We start from the raw sequence: 15,753 nt of genomic DNA, 5'->3' as shown, positions 1-15,753 counted from the left end.
CGTATCAAAATGTTGTAATCTTAATAGTCATTAACACTAAATTTTAAGTTTAATTTCAATTTTGTCTCGAGTTAGGTTTCAAAATTTACAATTTCAACATCGATTTTTCAATAAACTTTTTCATGTTTAGTGTTAATGACTATTAATTAATTTAAGAATTATAATTTAACATTTTAGAACCTAAGAAGTTGGTGGCAGTTCAAAGTATAGATCTTAAGACTTGAAACATGAGATCCAAATTGTCAAAGGTACATACAAATTCAGAACTTAGGAGCTAAAAATTTGGAAATATCAGAGTTAAAATATATATGAAGCCATTTTGAAAGTAGGCAATCTACGGTCAAATTCAAGGGGTGAGAAAAAAGAAGAAGTTGCACAAAGCACAAATATACAGATTTATAGAACTTTTTAAGGGAACTATAAAGCTATAGATCATAGAGAATAAATTAGCAATAGCATGAATCAAGGCTTAAAGATGATGTGTATAATTTTTGTATCAGATGGCAGGTTCTAACAATGGCTGATGACTAATCAAAGTAGAAAAAAGCAGGTGGCATTTTGATCAACGGGGATCCATTGTAGTAGCATTGGTGAAGAAAATGGTCAGAACTGGAGATTGTTTTCTTGTACATCAAGTGGGGATATGAAGATCCAAATCTCTGACCTAAGGGATAGATGATGAGCTGTGCTTACTGTGACGGGAAAATGGTTTCAGTTGGTCTGAGTATTCAAGCTTTAGAGATTATACACTGGAATACTAAAGCAGCAGCACCAAAAAACACAGTGTTCCATCTTCTGTTTACAACCATAAAAGCTATATAAAACTTCATTTTCAACATTCACAAAGAATAAATAGAAAAAGAGCATAAGGATTGCCATTTTGATGCTGATGAGAATCAGCCAGTTTCATAAGTAGATATGCGCATTTTATAAAGACAGACAAAAAGTCATAAAAGAGAGACTATGCCACTAATATTTGAACTGTGCCTCAAGCTATTGTACGTCTCAATTCAACCCTAAAACTATTAGTTAGATTAAGTTCATTCCTCCATTTAAGTCGTAGACATGTTACATGATTAACAAGCATCAACGTTTCCATTCAGTCCAAATCTCGTGTTTGTAAAAGAATCAACTTGAAACATTTTATTTTAAGCCTAAAACGATAAAGGAGGGAAGAACTTCAGGAACAGAAAAGAATCCACAAAGTTAACAAGACAGAGACTAAGTTTCACTATGGAATAATCGTTGCCGCTACATCCTTGTATCATCTGGATGATAATTTTAGTATCAGGAGACTGGAAATCAGCCTCTTGAATCTCTCATTTGGTTACTAATCAATAATCTCGAATTACAAAGAGTCATCCTAATGATCTAGCATCTCCTATATCCCTTGAATTTTGTCATTAAATGGGCATATTGCCCATTCTCAACCATTTGCTTTATAACTTTGTGAGCCTCGCCAAGCTTGCCTGCATTTCGCAAATAACTTACAAGGGTACTATATACAAGAAAATTTGGTCTGCAACCTCGGGATTCCATTTCAGAGAGCATAGAGTAAGCTTCCTTGAACTTACCCACCATACAAAAACCACGAATCATGGAGTTGTACGTAAACACATTAGGAAGCTGGCCCTTCATTATCATCTCATCAAAAAATGCCCTAGCTTTCTCGTGCTGCCCAGCCTCTGTAAAGCTTGTGATCATCACAGTGTAGCAAACAACATCAGGAATGCAACCATTGTTTCCTAGTTCATCAAAAAAATATTTGCAAGCATCCAAATTTCCAGCCCGACTAAGTCCATTTATAAGCGTTGTGAAGTGAAGAACGTTGGGACCAAAGCCCACTTCCCTCATGTGGTTCAAAAGATTTAGAGCTGCAAGGGGTTTGTCTCCTTTGCCAAGAACATAAAGAAGAATGTTATAAGTATGAAAATCAGGGGAAAACCCTTTCCTGGCCATTTCATCAAGCAATCTGTGAAACTGATCCAATTTCCCCAATTTGCAGCTTGAAAACAATAAAACATTATATGTAAGAATGTCTGGGCTATGATCATCAAGCAGCATTTGATCATACACCCATCCAATCAACTTGTACTGTTTTACAATAACTAGTCCATGAAGAATGGCATTGTAAGAATGTTTATACGGCCTGAAATTGAATGTTTTTGATTTGATAAACCTCTCAACAACTCTCTTAGCCAAGCCTGCCTCACCACAAGTACATATCAATATCATAAATGTCCTTGCAGTAACAGGGTACCCTTTCTCAGTCATCTCGTCTAGTACCCTCCACATAGCCTTGAACTCCTCACACTCGGCAAATATTTTCATGATTATATGATATGAATTCACAGTGTGTCTATAATTCTCAATCCTACCGCTCCATATGAAAAACTTGTACCCCAATTTTGCACACTGAGTTTTGTTTAGAACACTTTTACTTTTCAAAATCCCCTTCAGAACTTCTCCAACAAGCACCCCTGAGACCTTTAATTGAAGTTCATCTAAAGCCAAAAATGTGTCAAATCCAGGGCCATCCTGTTTAAGAATTTCAATAACTTTCTCAGCATCAATTTTCGCATCCTTTAGAAAACTCCTTCTAAATGAAAAATCATCCCATCTACGACTATCAGTCTCAAAAGAATCTGAGTTCCCATCAGCCAAGTAACTAAAGGGTTCCACAAAAAATTGAAACCGATCGTCACTGCAGAAGTTCCGATTCCAAATTGTTCGACGCACAATAAAAGAAGTTGAAAATAATCTGCAGACTATCCGCGAACTCACAAGCGATAAAGAGTTCATGATTGACACCCATTATCGCTAAAGACTCACAAAACTTATACAAAACAAGTAATCGAATAACAGAGCAAAAATAGGCAAGTGGGAAATCGCCGAAGCGTTTGTATCCCCAAATTGGGAGGCACCCATTTACCATGAACACCCCGAATCTTGCAATAGGTTACGAATCCCAACAGAAGATTTTCATTTGAGAAGGAATGTGCACTTTGAATTTCTATGTAACATCGGAAAATCTGAAGTTGAAATGAAAACTTATCTGGGGTTTTACGATTTTGTAGAGAACGCTTGAAAACAAGATGAAAGTTCCTTCTTCAGATTGAATGGAAGAGAGAGTGGAGGAGGAGAAGAGATGCCACTTGATTGCTAGGGCAAGGTAACATGAACTGAAACACAAAGCAGCTCTCGAGACTTGTCGATTGTCGTTTCTGTTTCTCCACACCCAGCTCGCCTTCACTTCCCACCGTTCGACATGTCGAACTTAAATCTATTCTAAAAATAATTGAAAGAAAATTAAAAGAAAACAGAAGTTTACATTTTTATACATTCAAAAAATCAAATAAAGATATCAACTTTTGTTTTTTCATTATTTTTTTTTAACAAAATGATAGCCATCTTTTTCTTTACATAAATAATTACTTTTTTTTAAAAAAAAGGTAAAATTATCTCAACACTCACTTTTAAAGTAGTTGATCATGAATGCATGTTTAAAATATAGCGCAATTATAAAGTATTTGTAAATATGACATTTATTTACTCTTTTTTTTATGTTCATGAGATATGCCTATGGGATATGTTATTATTTTTTTAGTACAAATAGGAGTGAAAATTTTGAATATATGAAACCTCTTAATCTTCAAGTAAAAATAGATGTTTAGTGAATAAACTGTTGTTGGTAGAGTTTCTATCTTTGATTTAATTAACGATATAAATAAGTTAGAGAAACAATTGTGGTATTAATTTTATTAATAATTGACTGATGGATTTCATTGTCCAAATATGTGTCAAATAAGTTATCAAAGTCGAACTCAGGGAGCACGCTAATTTTTCAAACAAACTAGTTTTCTAATTGAGGTAACCAAAAATGGGGTTTGGAAGTTGTTTAGAATTGCAAGCAAGCAAAATCTCATGCAACAACAAAGAAAATTGTAAATGTGATTCAATTAACGAAATCCTAGCTTGGGTTATACCAATCTCTCCCAATCTAGAAAAGTTGTTCTTTCAATTATTGTAACATTTTTTCATCTGACCATTTTAGTTAAAGAAGATAACTAAATTGTTGTCGAAATTCTAATTGTTTTAATTCAACAAGATGAAAAAGCAAACAGATAACTGAATTTTTTCAATTGCATTTAAGTTCAAGAGATTTTTGGGCGGAATGACCAATTTCAAGCGTCTAATTAAACATTCATTAGGTACCATCTTAGATTGGCTAGAACAATGCTCATCTAATAGAATAACAAGCTAACCTAATTTGTTGCTTCTAACTAAATCTTGTAAAAAAATTCACGAGTCAAAGATCCAATTGAAAGCGAAAGTCATACATTTCTCATGCATTCGAACATATAACAAAGATTCATTCAATAACGAAATTGAAACCAAACTTACAATATAACTAAGTTTACTCTTACGAATTCAAAGAAATAAAGGGAGATTTCTAGAAACACAAGTTAGAACAAGTACCTTAGCTTCTCATCCACATGTCGGATGATGAAAAGTTTTTTGAGGACTTAAACTGATTGAAAGATATTAGAAAATAGGGGAGAAAACAATAGCAAATCACCTCGAATCAGGTATCTTTTAACTTGACGGTGGAAAATAGTATTTATAAAATTTCATATAGCATCGTAGTGTTGGGACAACATTGCAGCGCTAACAAACGTTCATGTGCATGACAATTTCGAAGTGTCAAGGCGACATGCTCTTTTCACGAATTAAGACCCTCTCTACCTTACAATGTCACACATAGTGTCATGGGGTGTCGCGACAATTAAACCTACCTTCTATATATTGTATCAAGATAACAAAATTAAAGTTATATATATATATCTTTTGTCGTTTTCTAACAATTGTTGAGATATGTTACTCGTATATCTTATCAATATAAAGACAAAATGCTCTATATTATTGACGACATCAAACTTGTGTTTACACCATTATGATATTTAATATATTTATCTACAATTACCTACATAGATATTACCATGTCGATAAGACTAAAGAAAGTGTATCAATCACATCTAACCAATACATTGTCTATGCGATATATATATTATTATCAATAAAACGTAAAGAAATAAGTTTGTCTGTAATTAAAAAATACATTATCACAAATAGACATATTAATGGTCATGAAGGTAATTTGATCCTTAACAATAATATACAAGAAAATGATTGTTTGTTAGGCCAGACATTGTACAATGATAAAAAAAAATTGTTTGTTAGTGATCCTAGAAGTTGTCAATTAGATTATAAAATATTAAAATGGTTTATCGATTATATAGATTTTATTATAAATAACATAGATAGACTATAAAATTTAAAATTATTCTATTTATAAATTAATTATTTGTTCGTGCACCAAATTAATTCACCTTAACTTTTCCTTGAAATAAACAAAAATATTGAAAATCTAAATTGAATTTATAAGCCTTTCATTTTTAGCTTATAATTAAATATGTCACTTGTAAGATCTTAAATTTCATTATCTATTTTATACCCATATATTTTCAAAAGGTAAATAAAAAATTTCAAAATTAAGAAAATGTAATTTTCTAAAGTTTTTATACGAATTTGGCTATGAATTTAAATAAATTGTTTTTGGTTTATTTACAATACATATTATATATAAGTTTTTAGTTTTAAAAATAAGTTATTTTAATGTTTAACAATAATGTATTTTAAACAAATTTTATAGAAAATGATTTAAATGAAAAAGAGTTTCATAAAAAACTTTTCTTTTACAAACAAACCTTTAAATTGATAAAAAAAAAAAAAAAAGTATTGTAATAGCATTGATAATAAAATTTAGAAGATCGGATAATCACATGCTTGTTAAAAATAATAAATCAAAATTGCAATAACTTTCTTTTTGTTACATATATATATAGTTTTCAAAATGTTATTTTTGTTTCTAAAATTTGACAAATAATTTAACAATTATAGAAAAATGTAAATCATTCCAAGACATTAACAATAAATGAGTTTAATTTTTGGATATCTTACTTGTTTATTTATTTATTTGTTAATTCAGAAAATCCTTTAATTAAAGAGAAACAATGAACGAATTGAATAATATATGGATAAAATTTGAATCAATTTGATACAAGAATTTGAATGGAAAGAATATAAACATTAAGATAAGAAAAACCCATTGTCAACCTTTTTATATATAAATGACAAAAATCGTAAACATTGCAAATAATTAATTTCAAAGCATAACGGCCTGGTTTAAAATTAAATGTGGATTAAGGTGAGCATGCAAAACATAACTAAATACTACAAAACATTTATTAATGTATTAAAACTATTACATATATATAATAATAATAATAATGCATTTAATTATTATTATATTATGGATCCTTCTAATCATAATTTACAAGATAAATAGATACCAAAATTTCCATATTTGCAAGCAAAAAAGTTTAAATACAAATCCAAAACACAAAGAACACATAAATATATTTGTTATTTTTTGGATTTATCAAAGAACACAAAATTCTTTTATTTTCGGATTGTTGTTTTACTATATCTCACAAAATGTGTAAGTTTTTTCTTTTACTTTCTTCATGTTTATTAACATAATTTTCTTGCATGGACACATAATTTTTTAAAAAAGAATATATAAAACTATTTATTTGATGTAATTCAAAATAAAATTTAGAAATTAATAACTATCGTGTTTAAAATGGTAGCGGAGACACCGGCGAGTGCAACTGATAGAAGGAAGATCGAAATAAAAATTCAGGTTTGGGAAGATAGAGAAAAGATCAAAGCAGATAATAAGTAAGTTCTCTCTCTTTCAATTTTAATATTATCTTTTCATAATTTCAACTTTCATCAATTAACTAAACCAATTTTTTAAGTCATTTTCTAGATTTAAAATATCGATGTTGATGAAATATCAAACACTTAATTCTACCCAAAATTTGATGGATATATTAATAAAATATTAATTTCGATGAATATTTTTGAAAAATTTTAAACATTAATTTAAATTAGTAAATAAATATTTTTTCAAATAAATAAACATGTCTTTAATTGAAACATTGATTCGTCTCTCACATCGATATCGAATACATAGAAACGTGAAAATATTGATTGAAATTTAATACTTTGGTAACTATTATAAAAAATATTATAATCTGTCATACATAAGATACATACATCATTTAACGAAAAAAAATTTATTCTCCAAGTTCTTTAAAAAAAAAGAATACCACATCTTTTATATTATTACAAATTATTTTAGACAGGAAATTAAAAGTTTAAAGGTTAGGATTTATTCAATTAATTTAAAATTCTGATTTTTTTAAATCCAAATTGTAATTTTGAAGACAATAATTATATGTGTTTTGGTAGAATTAGATTTTAACTTAAATAATTAATTAAAATGAATTTGATAACATATTTAATTAATTAAAAAAAATTAGTAGTATAAAAATCTAAAAACACTTGAAACGTCAAAACTTTTGTTTGAAAGCACATTGGAAAACGTATGTTCACCAGATTTAAGTTTCTTACCAAATGGAGAATTAACTAAATCCAAAATTTCCAAATAGAAACAGAAAAATAATAAAAAGTTTATAGTTTATGAGGTGAAGTGTTTGAATGAGTTTGTGCAGAGCTGAAAGAAGGTTAGCTTCCACAGAGGCATGGAAGAACTCAAAGAAAGCTGCTTTGGAAGCTGAAGTGAAGAAGATAGATGTAAATAATTTCTTTTGATTTTGAGTTATTGAATTTAAAATTACATATGGAGTTAATTAATGAATTAATTTGGAAGCAAAGGCTGATTTGGTGAAACTGAGACTGAGAGGGATGGAGAAAGTAAAAAACAAAGAGGCAGAGACTCATAAGGCAGTTGAATCAAAGAAGGCATCCATTGAAGCTAAAAGAGAGCTTAAGAAACTGAAGGTTGAAGGGAAAGCTAAAGTACATAGATGTACCAATACTGTTCCTAAAAAGTGTTTTGGCATTTGCAATGACTAATATATATATATATATACCTTCTTTCATTTTCCATTACCATCATATATAATACTATACATATATATATCGAATTTACCTCTATTCATATTTTATATATCTAATTTACCTCTATTCATATTTGAATTATGTAGAGAATTATTTGAGAAATCTTAGAAAAAAAGTGTTAAACTCGTACTAATTAGATTTCACTCACTTATCAAAAAGTCTTTAGGATGTATTTGTAGAGTTCATTGCTCTAAACCCTTTAGGAACATGTTTGTTCTTTTGGATTTCATGGGGTTGAAACGGAAAGGCTTGGATGGGATAATCTCCGAGGGCTTTTTTAGACTTGGTTTATAGCTCATTCCTCCATTCTTTAGGCACTACCTTTTCCTCTTCAGGAAATTTAGAGTCCACGATGTCTTTTACATCAATTATATCAACAATGAATTACATTAGTTTTTGAATCACTTCAATTGATTACATAATTCATAATGCAAACCTAAATTGGGTTGGGGTAGGGGGTTGAGAAGAATGGGACAATTGAAGAGGAGGGCATTGTCAAAGACCCCTTGTTGGTTTGGTTGTTTTTCATTGACAATTACATAGATCATCTCTGTTTTTTTTGGTGGTTGCAAAGCAAAGTTTCTCCAAACTGTCCCACCTTCCAAGTCATCCTAGCTGTGCTATGTGCCTAACCTTTATGCCTGTAATTACAACTCTTTATTTAATCATTCAAAATTTAATTGATAACATTCACATACATATCAACTACTTTATATATATAAATATAAAAGGTAAGTGGTTCAAATTTTTACATCTATGTAACTCTCAAACTTGTACAAAATTGTTTATATTACTAATTCACTTGTATTTGTGCTTTTCATTTTACTTCATCTTCATAGTTATATATGCTTTTTTTTTTCATCTTTTGCTCGCATTTTTTATATTAAGAAAAGCATTGACGAGTGGTGTGCGAGATATAAAGAAGATTGTTCTTTTATTAATATAAAAATATAAACTTAAATAATTTATAAAAACGAAAATATGTAATTGTGTTTTTAGATTGATTTATTAAAAGACAATATTTTATTGAAAAAGAAAAGAAAAAGAGAGAAAAATCCAAAAAGATGAGATGACAATTTGGCAGCCGGCCCGGCCCACAGATATTCCCTTTACCACTAACACAACCCATGAGGGGAATCTTCGTAAGATCCGTAATAATCATACAACGCCGTTTTAAGTGGAAAAGTTATGTTGTGTTTCCTATCACTATATTTATTTCGTACTATTTTGATGATTCTCATTACAAACTGTCAAACTATATGACAAAATATACCCTTAAAATTTGTCCTTTTAATTATGTTGAAATTTATGTCAAAAATGACTAAATAAGTCACAACTGACACAATTAAAGATATATTCTTCCAACAATATTTGAAAAAAATCAAATAATCAAAGACCATAATAAACATAAATTCACAAAATATATTTGTTTGAAAGCTCGTACAAACATATTTATTATATTATATAGCATGAAAAAGTATTATTATATATTGATTTAAGGATTAAATTTAAGAGGATTTAGGTATATTTTCCAAGGCTGATTATATGAGAGTGGTAAAATGTTACTATCAATTTAGAAAGAAAAAAGATATTATTTTAATGGAAAAGCTTTTATTTGAGTAAATAAAATATCATATGGTAATGCCAAATGCCAACTCATAACAAGGCACAATATATGTCCATTTCTCACCACTTCCCTTCTTATTCTTCCAACTATAATATCTCAACCACCTCTCCCCTCCCTTCCTCCCTTCCTCCCTTCCTCCCTCTCTCTCATCTTTCAATCTCTCTCTTATAGCTCACAAATGGCCTCCGATGAGCCCAAGCAAATAGAGCCTGAAGAATCTCCCTCAGAGGCCCCTCCCCCTCCCCTCCCCGGCTGTGGCTGAGCCAACCAAAGACGACGTCGCAGAGGAGAAATCAATTATCCCCTTACTCCCACCGGAGGACGAGAAGCCGGCCGATGACTCCAAAGCTCTAGCAATCGTTGAAAGTAATTTATAATTATATATATATAAAGCTCTAAATTTATTTATTTTTCTCTAGAGTTAACTAATCTTATTGGGTTTATGTTTAATTTACAAATTTTTTGTTATGGAATGATAGAGAGTGATGAAAAAGCAGAGGAAAAAGAGAAAGAAAGTGAAGGCTCAATTAATAGAGGTAATTAAATGGAGATATTATCAAATAATTAGTGTAAATATAATTAACCAAATGAATAATTGTGTATTAAATTCATTTTCATGTTTTGATGGTTATTAGATGCGGTACTTGCAAGAGTGGCAACAGAAAAGAGATTGTCACTCATCAAAGCTTGGGAAGAGAGTGAAAAATCAAAGGCAGAGAATAGGTACCAACAAATCCTCTTTTTTTCTTTTTTTTTCTTTTTAAAATTTTCCCATTTAGCTGATTTTGGAAAAAAAGAATTATAATTTAAAACATATTTATAGAGAAAATTACAAAATAATATAATAATTGTGTCCATCAAAAAGTCTAAAAATACTAAATTCGAAAAAGACAGAACAAAATGGTAATTAAGATTGTCTTTTTCAAAATGGTTAATTTACAAACTTGTTCTGAATGTTTGTAGCTCATAGGGGTCTTGAATCTTAAAAATCATCAAATAGGCTTTTGGGATATTAATTTTAGGTCAAATAAGTCAATTAATTTTTAATTTTGTAACCAATATTTTTTAAATTAACCACTCTTTATTGACTGAAATTTATGTCTAATAAATTATACAACTTTTAATTGTATACATATCTCACATAAACCTTTAAAAATGATAAATAAATCTAGAAGTCTATTACACACCACTCAAAATTCAAAAACTTATTAGATATATATTATCTATTCAATTTTTTTATATAGTTTGGAGATTTATTTTAAGCACAAACATAAGAAGATTGGATACCTATTTAACACAAAAGCTTACTGACTAAATTTGTAATTTAATTTATTGAAAAAGGTTAAATTACAAGTTTAGTAGCTATAAGTGGTATGGAGAATTATAATTTTGTTAAATTTAGTCCTTATCATTTCATAAACACTATTGTTTGAGAAAAGCATTATAAGTAATCTCTACCATATACATTTTTTTTATTTTGTTTATCAAAGTATATAGAGTAAATAATTTACGATTTAACCTCTTTGATACTATTATTTGTTGGATGTATGTGTTTTTTTAAATGGAATTTATTGAGCAGAGCTCACAAAAAGCTATCAGCAATTGGATCATGGGAGAACAGCAAGAAAGCAGCTGTTGAGGCTGAACTAAAACAGATAGAGGTAATGAGAAAACAAAATATATGTAATGTATTTAAATTTTATTGTATAGTGTGTATATGTTATTTATGATTATATAAAAAATCACAGCCTCTGTGATTTGATATTTCTCTTCATTGAGAGGACCGATGTTTATGTTTTTGTTGTTTCTTTGATTGTGGATTTCATTTGGATTGATTTTATAACGAGAACAGGAAAAATTTGAGAAGAAAAAGGGAGAGCATATAGAGAAAATGAAGAACAAAATAGCATCGATACACAAAAAAGCAGAAGAAAAGAAGGCTGTTATTGAAGCAAAGCGTGGAGAAGAAAAGCTGAAGGCAGAGGAAATTGCTGCCAAACACAGAGCCACTGGAACCGCTCCTAAGAAGATTTTCGGTTGTTTCTAATTTTAAATTAAACTATATATGTGAAATTTGGTTTTTTTTTTTTATTTATTATTATTTATTTCTTCATTGTGATGGGTGTTTAAATTTGTTTGTATTATTGTTTCTTTTATTTATAATATCTACTTTCTTTATTTGTAATCAATATATATTTATATATATAAATTATTGTTGTGATAATTATTATTTTTTTTTAACCCTTGGTTTGGAAATTATTTATTGAGGAAACTTGATGGGAGTTGATGAATTAGAAGCAACAAAATGGATAAATTTAGTTCGTTCATTATTTTGCACATCAATATGCGCATGGCCAAGGTTGATGAATAACAAATATATATGAAATGATTGATACTTCAAGCCTCTCCTCTCCCATTGTTAAGTTAGATTTTTGTTTTTTTTTTTTTAAAAAAAACAAAACAAAGGTTGAATTAGATTTTTATTTTAACACGATTCTTATTTGAGGAATGTTCGAATTGCTAGTAAAAACTTGTCCTTTCTATTGCAAAAGTAAGTAAACAATGACAGAAGAGTTAAAAAAAACATATAAGAATTTACGTGAATAACTCCAAATTTAAAAATAAATTACGTAACAAGGTAAAAAAAATTTATTATAATTACATAAAATAATTCTCTTACTAACCAAGACAACTCTTTTAGAGTGTTTATATCATTCATCCTTTTATTCACTTTCAAATTAGAGAATACAGTGAAAATTTTAACTAGAATTAACACATTTAAATTTAAAGTGGTACTTAATTCATGAGATGTGAAACTAAAATTTTATACTCATTTGATAGTTTTTAAAGGCGATCGTTTTGATTTTCGTGTTTGTTGAGTCATTTGTGAACCAAATTTGATATTACAAAATTGAAACAAATGGAATCTAGCATGGGTATATAACAAAACTTCCTACAAAGCCAAAATATAATATTAAGAAATACCCTTTTTTTTTACATAAGGTCTTTGGGCTTCTTTTATTGCACAAATCTTTTTGGGGGGTTTCTTTAAGCTTAAACACAATTGGAACAACTTGATATGCAAGTTGACTAACCTTTTTCTTGTGTCCCCCTTTACACTATAAAATGGGAAACTTCACATAAACTTCCATATCTCATAAAATTTTACAATATGGTGAAGCTAACAATGGTTGGAAGGGTTAGAGATGGATTGCCAATTGCACAAGGAATTAGGTATGTTAATGAAGAGAATGATGATGTTTTTGGGTACAAAAAGCAAGCTGAATTCATACTCAAAGAGATCTCTAGAGGGACTTTGTCACCTCCAAAAATGGTCATTCTAATGCATCATCACTCTTTCATGTACTCCTCTCCCCTTCTCTTTACCTCCTCTTTTGATTAATTGTTTTTTTTACAGCGTGTTTCATGCTTTTAAATGCAATTTTCATTTCATCATATAATTAAAATCGTTTTAAATCATAAAAAATATGTTTTATAATGATTTTAACCGATTTAGAATCATTCTCATTCACGTCTATCTCTATTTCATTTCATATTTATCCATTGATTGAATGTAAAATATAATTTACAAAATTTACCTCGAACGTTTGTTGAAAGAGTTTTATATATTTAGATTCATTAACATTAGCTTTGGTTCATTTTAAATAACACAAACGAACTTACAAAATCCACCTTAGATTATCAATTTTAAAATTGAAAACTAAGCAACAACATTTTATTTATTTTTGTTTGGTATTTAGTTACTTGGTGGAAAATGGTGTATGCTATATGACATTGTGCGATTCTTCATACCCAAGAAAGCTGGCTATCCATTACTTACAAGATTTGCAAAAAGAGTTTGGGAAGTTTGATGATGCTCTGATAAATAAGCTTATCAAACCCTATAGTTTTCTCAAATTTGGTAACCTTTTCTCAACCCTCTCTTCATCTCCATACATATATATATTAATCTTCTTTCAAAGATGTGTTCACCAAGGAAACATTATTATTATTTCTCCATAAATATGCTGTTTTTCTTTATCTTTTTAAAGAAATGTTTGATGCCCTCAACTCAATAATGAAAAGAAAAGAATATATCAATTACTACTTTAATTTGTAATAACTTAATCTATATATATATCTATATATGGTTGTTATATTCTCCTTTTTCACCCTACTTTACTTCCTTTCAAAGAAAGGTCCTACTTTCTATTAGTATTTTAAATAATCCATAATTAATGTTATTTATATATAATAATGTATTTGGAAATTATTCAAAGACTAATAATTAATAATTAAGACATTGATATATTTTGTAGACAGTATTATTAGCAATGTTAGAAAACAATATATCGATACAAGAACACAAGCCAATCTTAGCAAGCTCAATGCAAATCGTCGTCAACCTGATCCAGATATTTCCACTTGTTCGCTTTCTGAAATTTTAGAGAGAAGGAGAAAATTCGGTAACTATTTTTAATTAAATTTCTTATAATAAGTAAATATACCTAAAGTTTGAAATTTAAGGGATAATTTCATATGATTATCATTTGATTAATAATGTTAATATAAATTATATTAAGATTATGGTTATGTTAATAATTAATAATTCAGATATGGTGGAAAGATCAAGGAGTAATAATAATACAAATTCTGAAGGTAATTCCTGCTCCATTTGGGGGTCTCCCTATCTTGAGGTAAGTTATTGAAGTTAGTTTGCTTTTATTTTAATTATTGACAATTAATTAAAATAAAGTATATATAAAGCATCAAATAATTAAGCTTAATTGTATTAATTATTTTTCTTTATGTTGTGTGTATATATATGTGTGTATATGGTCAGGAAATTGGTGTGAAATGGACGCCAATGGTGGTAACTTTTGGCGTAGTGCTTATCGTTCTATGGGCTTCCTTTCTTCTATTCGACATCTCATTATCTCATCATAATCAATTTGTAATTTTATATAACAACAGAAAATTGTTTCCCTAATTTTGTTTAATATTTCTTTTCTTCCCATACACCACTCTCTCTTCCATTAATTTCTTTCACTTTACCTACACGTGCCTGTATAGATACGAAATCTTTTTTAATAGTATAAATTTATAAATCATTTAATAACACGTCAAATAATCAATTAAAATAGTAGATATGCACTATCATATCACTCAAAATATTGAACTTTGAATATTTAAAAATGAGATATTTTCTCTTATTAAAGTGAAGGACTTTCATGTTATTATTAAATATGAAATTTTGAGACCAATCACAAATTACCACATCATTTATTAAGTTAACGATGAAAAATACAAATAATTAAATTTGAGACTAATTAAAATTTACATGTGCCCCAAATTAAAGAATTGAAAAAAACATAAATTGAACATGTTTTCATCTTAATCGTTGGATTAAGTTAATCATTTTGGTTCAATTAAATATTATTTACTTGGATTAAGTTCAATTAAGCCAAAAATAAGCTTAATTGAGCTCAAAGACTAAATATAACCTAAATCCATATGGTTGAACCCATCGGTCTGTTCCATGGACCAACCAGGTTTAAGCCCATAAAGCTGAACTCTACAAATAGAGGAATTCTCCTCATTTGCAAGAGTTGGAAATTTTTTACTCCAAAAGGTCTAGAGAGAATTCTCCCAAAAACTAGAAGACTCCCTAACTCCTGAAGTCGACCACTCTCGAAGATTGAAGTCGACCACCCTCGAAGATTGAAGTCGACCACCCTCGAAGATTGAAACTCCTTTGAAGATACAGACTTTCTTCCAAAACTCCAACTTCAAGAACCCTCGAAGATCAGCTCCTTTGAAGATACAAACTTTCTTCCAAGACTCCAACTTCAAGAACATCAGCGTAAGCATTCTGCTCCGCTTCCTCAAATCAAGCGTAAGCATTCGATCAACTTGAAGAACATCACGTGCTCCGCTTTTCCAAATCAAGCGTAGACGTTCAACAAACTTCAAGAACATCATGTGCTCCGCTTCCTCCAAATCAAGCATAAGCATCTAGTCTAGAAAGAATAAGAGGATTAAATTATAGAGATTGAACTGCATCGCATCAAATC

The 15,753-nt window shown here is 29.2% G+C and overlaps 3 protein-coding genes across 4 annotated transcripts; 2 read left to right on the top strand and 1 right to left on the bottom strand.

The window, feature by feature from the left end:
• Nucleotides 1-1,068: 1,068 nt before the first annotated feature.
• On the bottom strand, nt 1,069-3,260 carry LOC101213031 (pentatricopeptide repeat-containing protein At1g55630). The gene has a single exon (XM_004140792.3). It carries the CDS (start codon nt 2,800-2,802, stop codon nt 1,372-1,374), a length of 1,431 nt encoding a protein of 476 aa, XP_004140840.1. The 5' UTR covers nt 2,803-3,260; the 3' UTR covers nt 1,069-1,371.
• A 3,446-nt stretch (nt 3,261-6,706) lies between these two features.
• On the top strand, nt 6,707-11,811 carry LOC101216648 (remorin). Its single transcript, XM_004140729.3, has 8 exons — nt 6,707-6,804; nt 7,644-7,725; nt 7,807-7,950; nt 9,886-10,045; nt 10,159-10,215; nt 10,315-10,402; nt 11,259-11,340; nt 11,532-11,811. The coding sequence occupies exons 1-8, from the start codon at nt 6,707-6,709 to the stop codon at nt 11,724-11,726; spliced, it is 906 nt and encodes a 301-aa protein (XP_004140777.2). The 3' UTR covers nt 11,727-11,811.
• Nucleotides 11,812-12,827: 1,016 nt separating this feature from the next.
• On the top strand, nt 12,828-14,795 carry LOC101213515 (25.3 kDa vesicle transport protein). Of its 2 annotated transcripts, none has more exons than XM_011652848.2 (5): nt 12,828-13,042; nt 13,441-13,601; nt 13,999-14,145; nt 14,294-14,376; nt 14,523-14,795. In XM_011652848.2, the coding sequence occupies exons 1-5, from the start codon at nt 12,852-12,854 to the stop codon at nt 14,667-14,669; spliced, it is 729 nt and encodes a 242-aa protein (XP_011651150.1). In that variant the 5' UTR covers nt 12,828-12,851; the 3' UTR covers nt 14,670-14,795. The 2 variants fall into 2 exon arrangements, with proteins under 2 accessions (XP_011651150.1, XP_031737818.1); XM_031881958.1 differs by having other exon boundaries at nt 12,837-12,913.
• Nucleotides 14,796-15,753: the final 958 nt, after the last annotated feature.

Source organism: Cucumis sativus, chromosome 3, assembly GCF_000004075.3.
Source record: "Cucumis sativus cultivar 9930 chromosome 3, Cucumber_9930_V3, whole genome shotgun sequence".
Lineage (NCBI taxonomy): Eukaryota > Viridiplantae > Streptophyta > Magnoliopsida > Cucurbitales > Cucurbitaceae > Cucumis > Cucumis sativus.
This window is presented reverse-complemented; position numbering and strand designations above follow the sequence as displayed.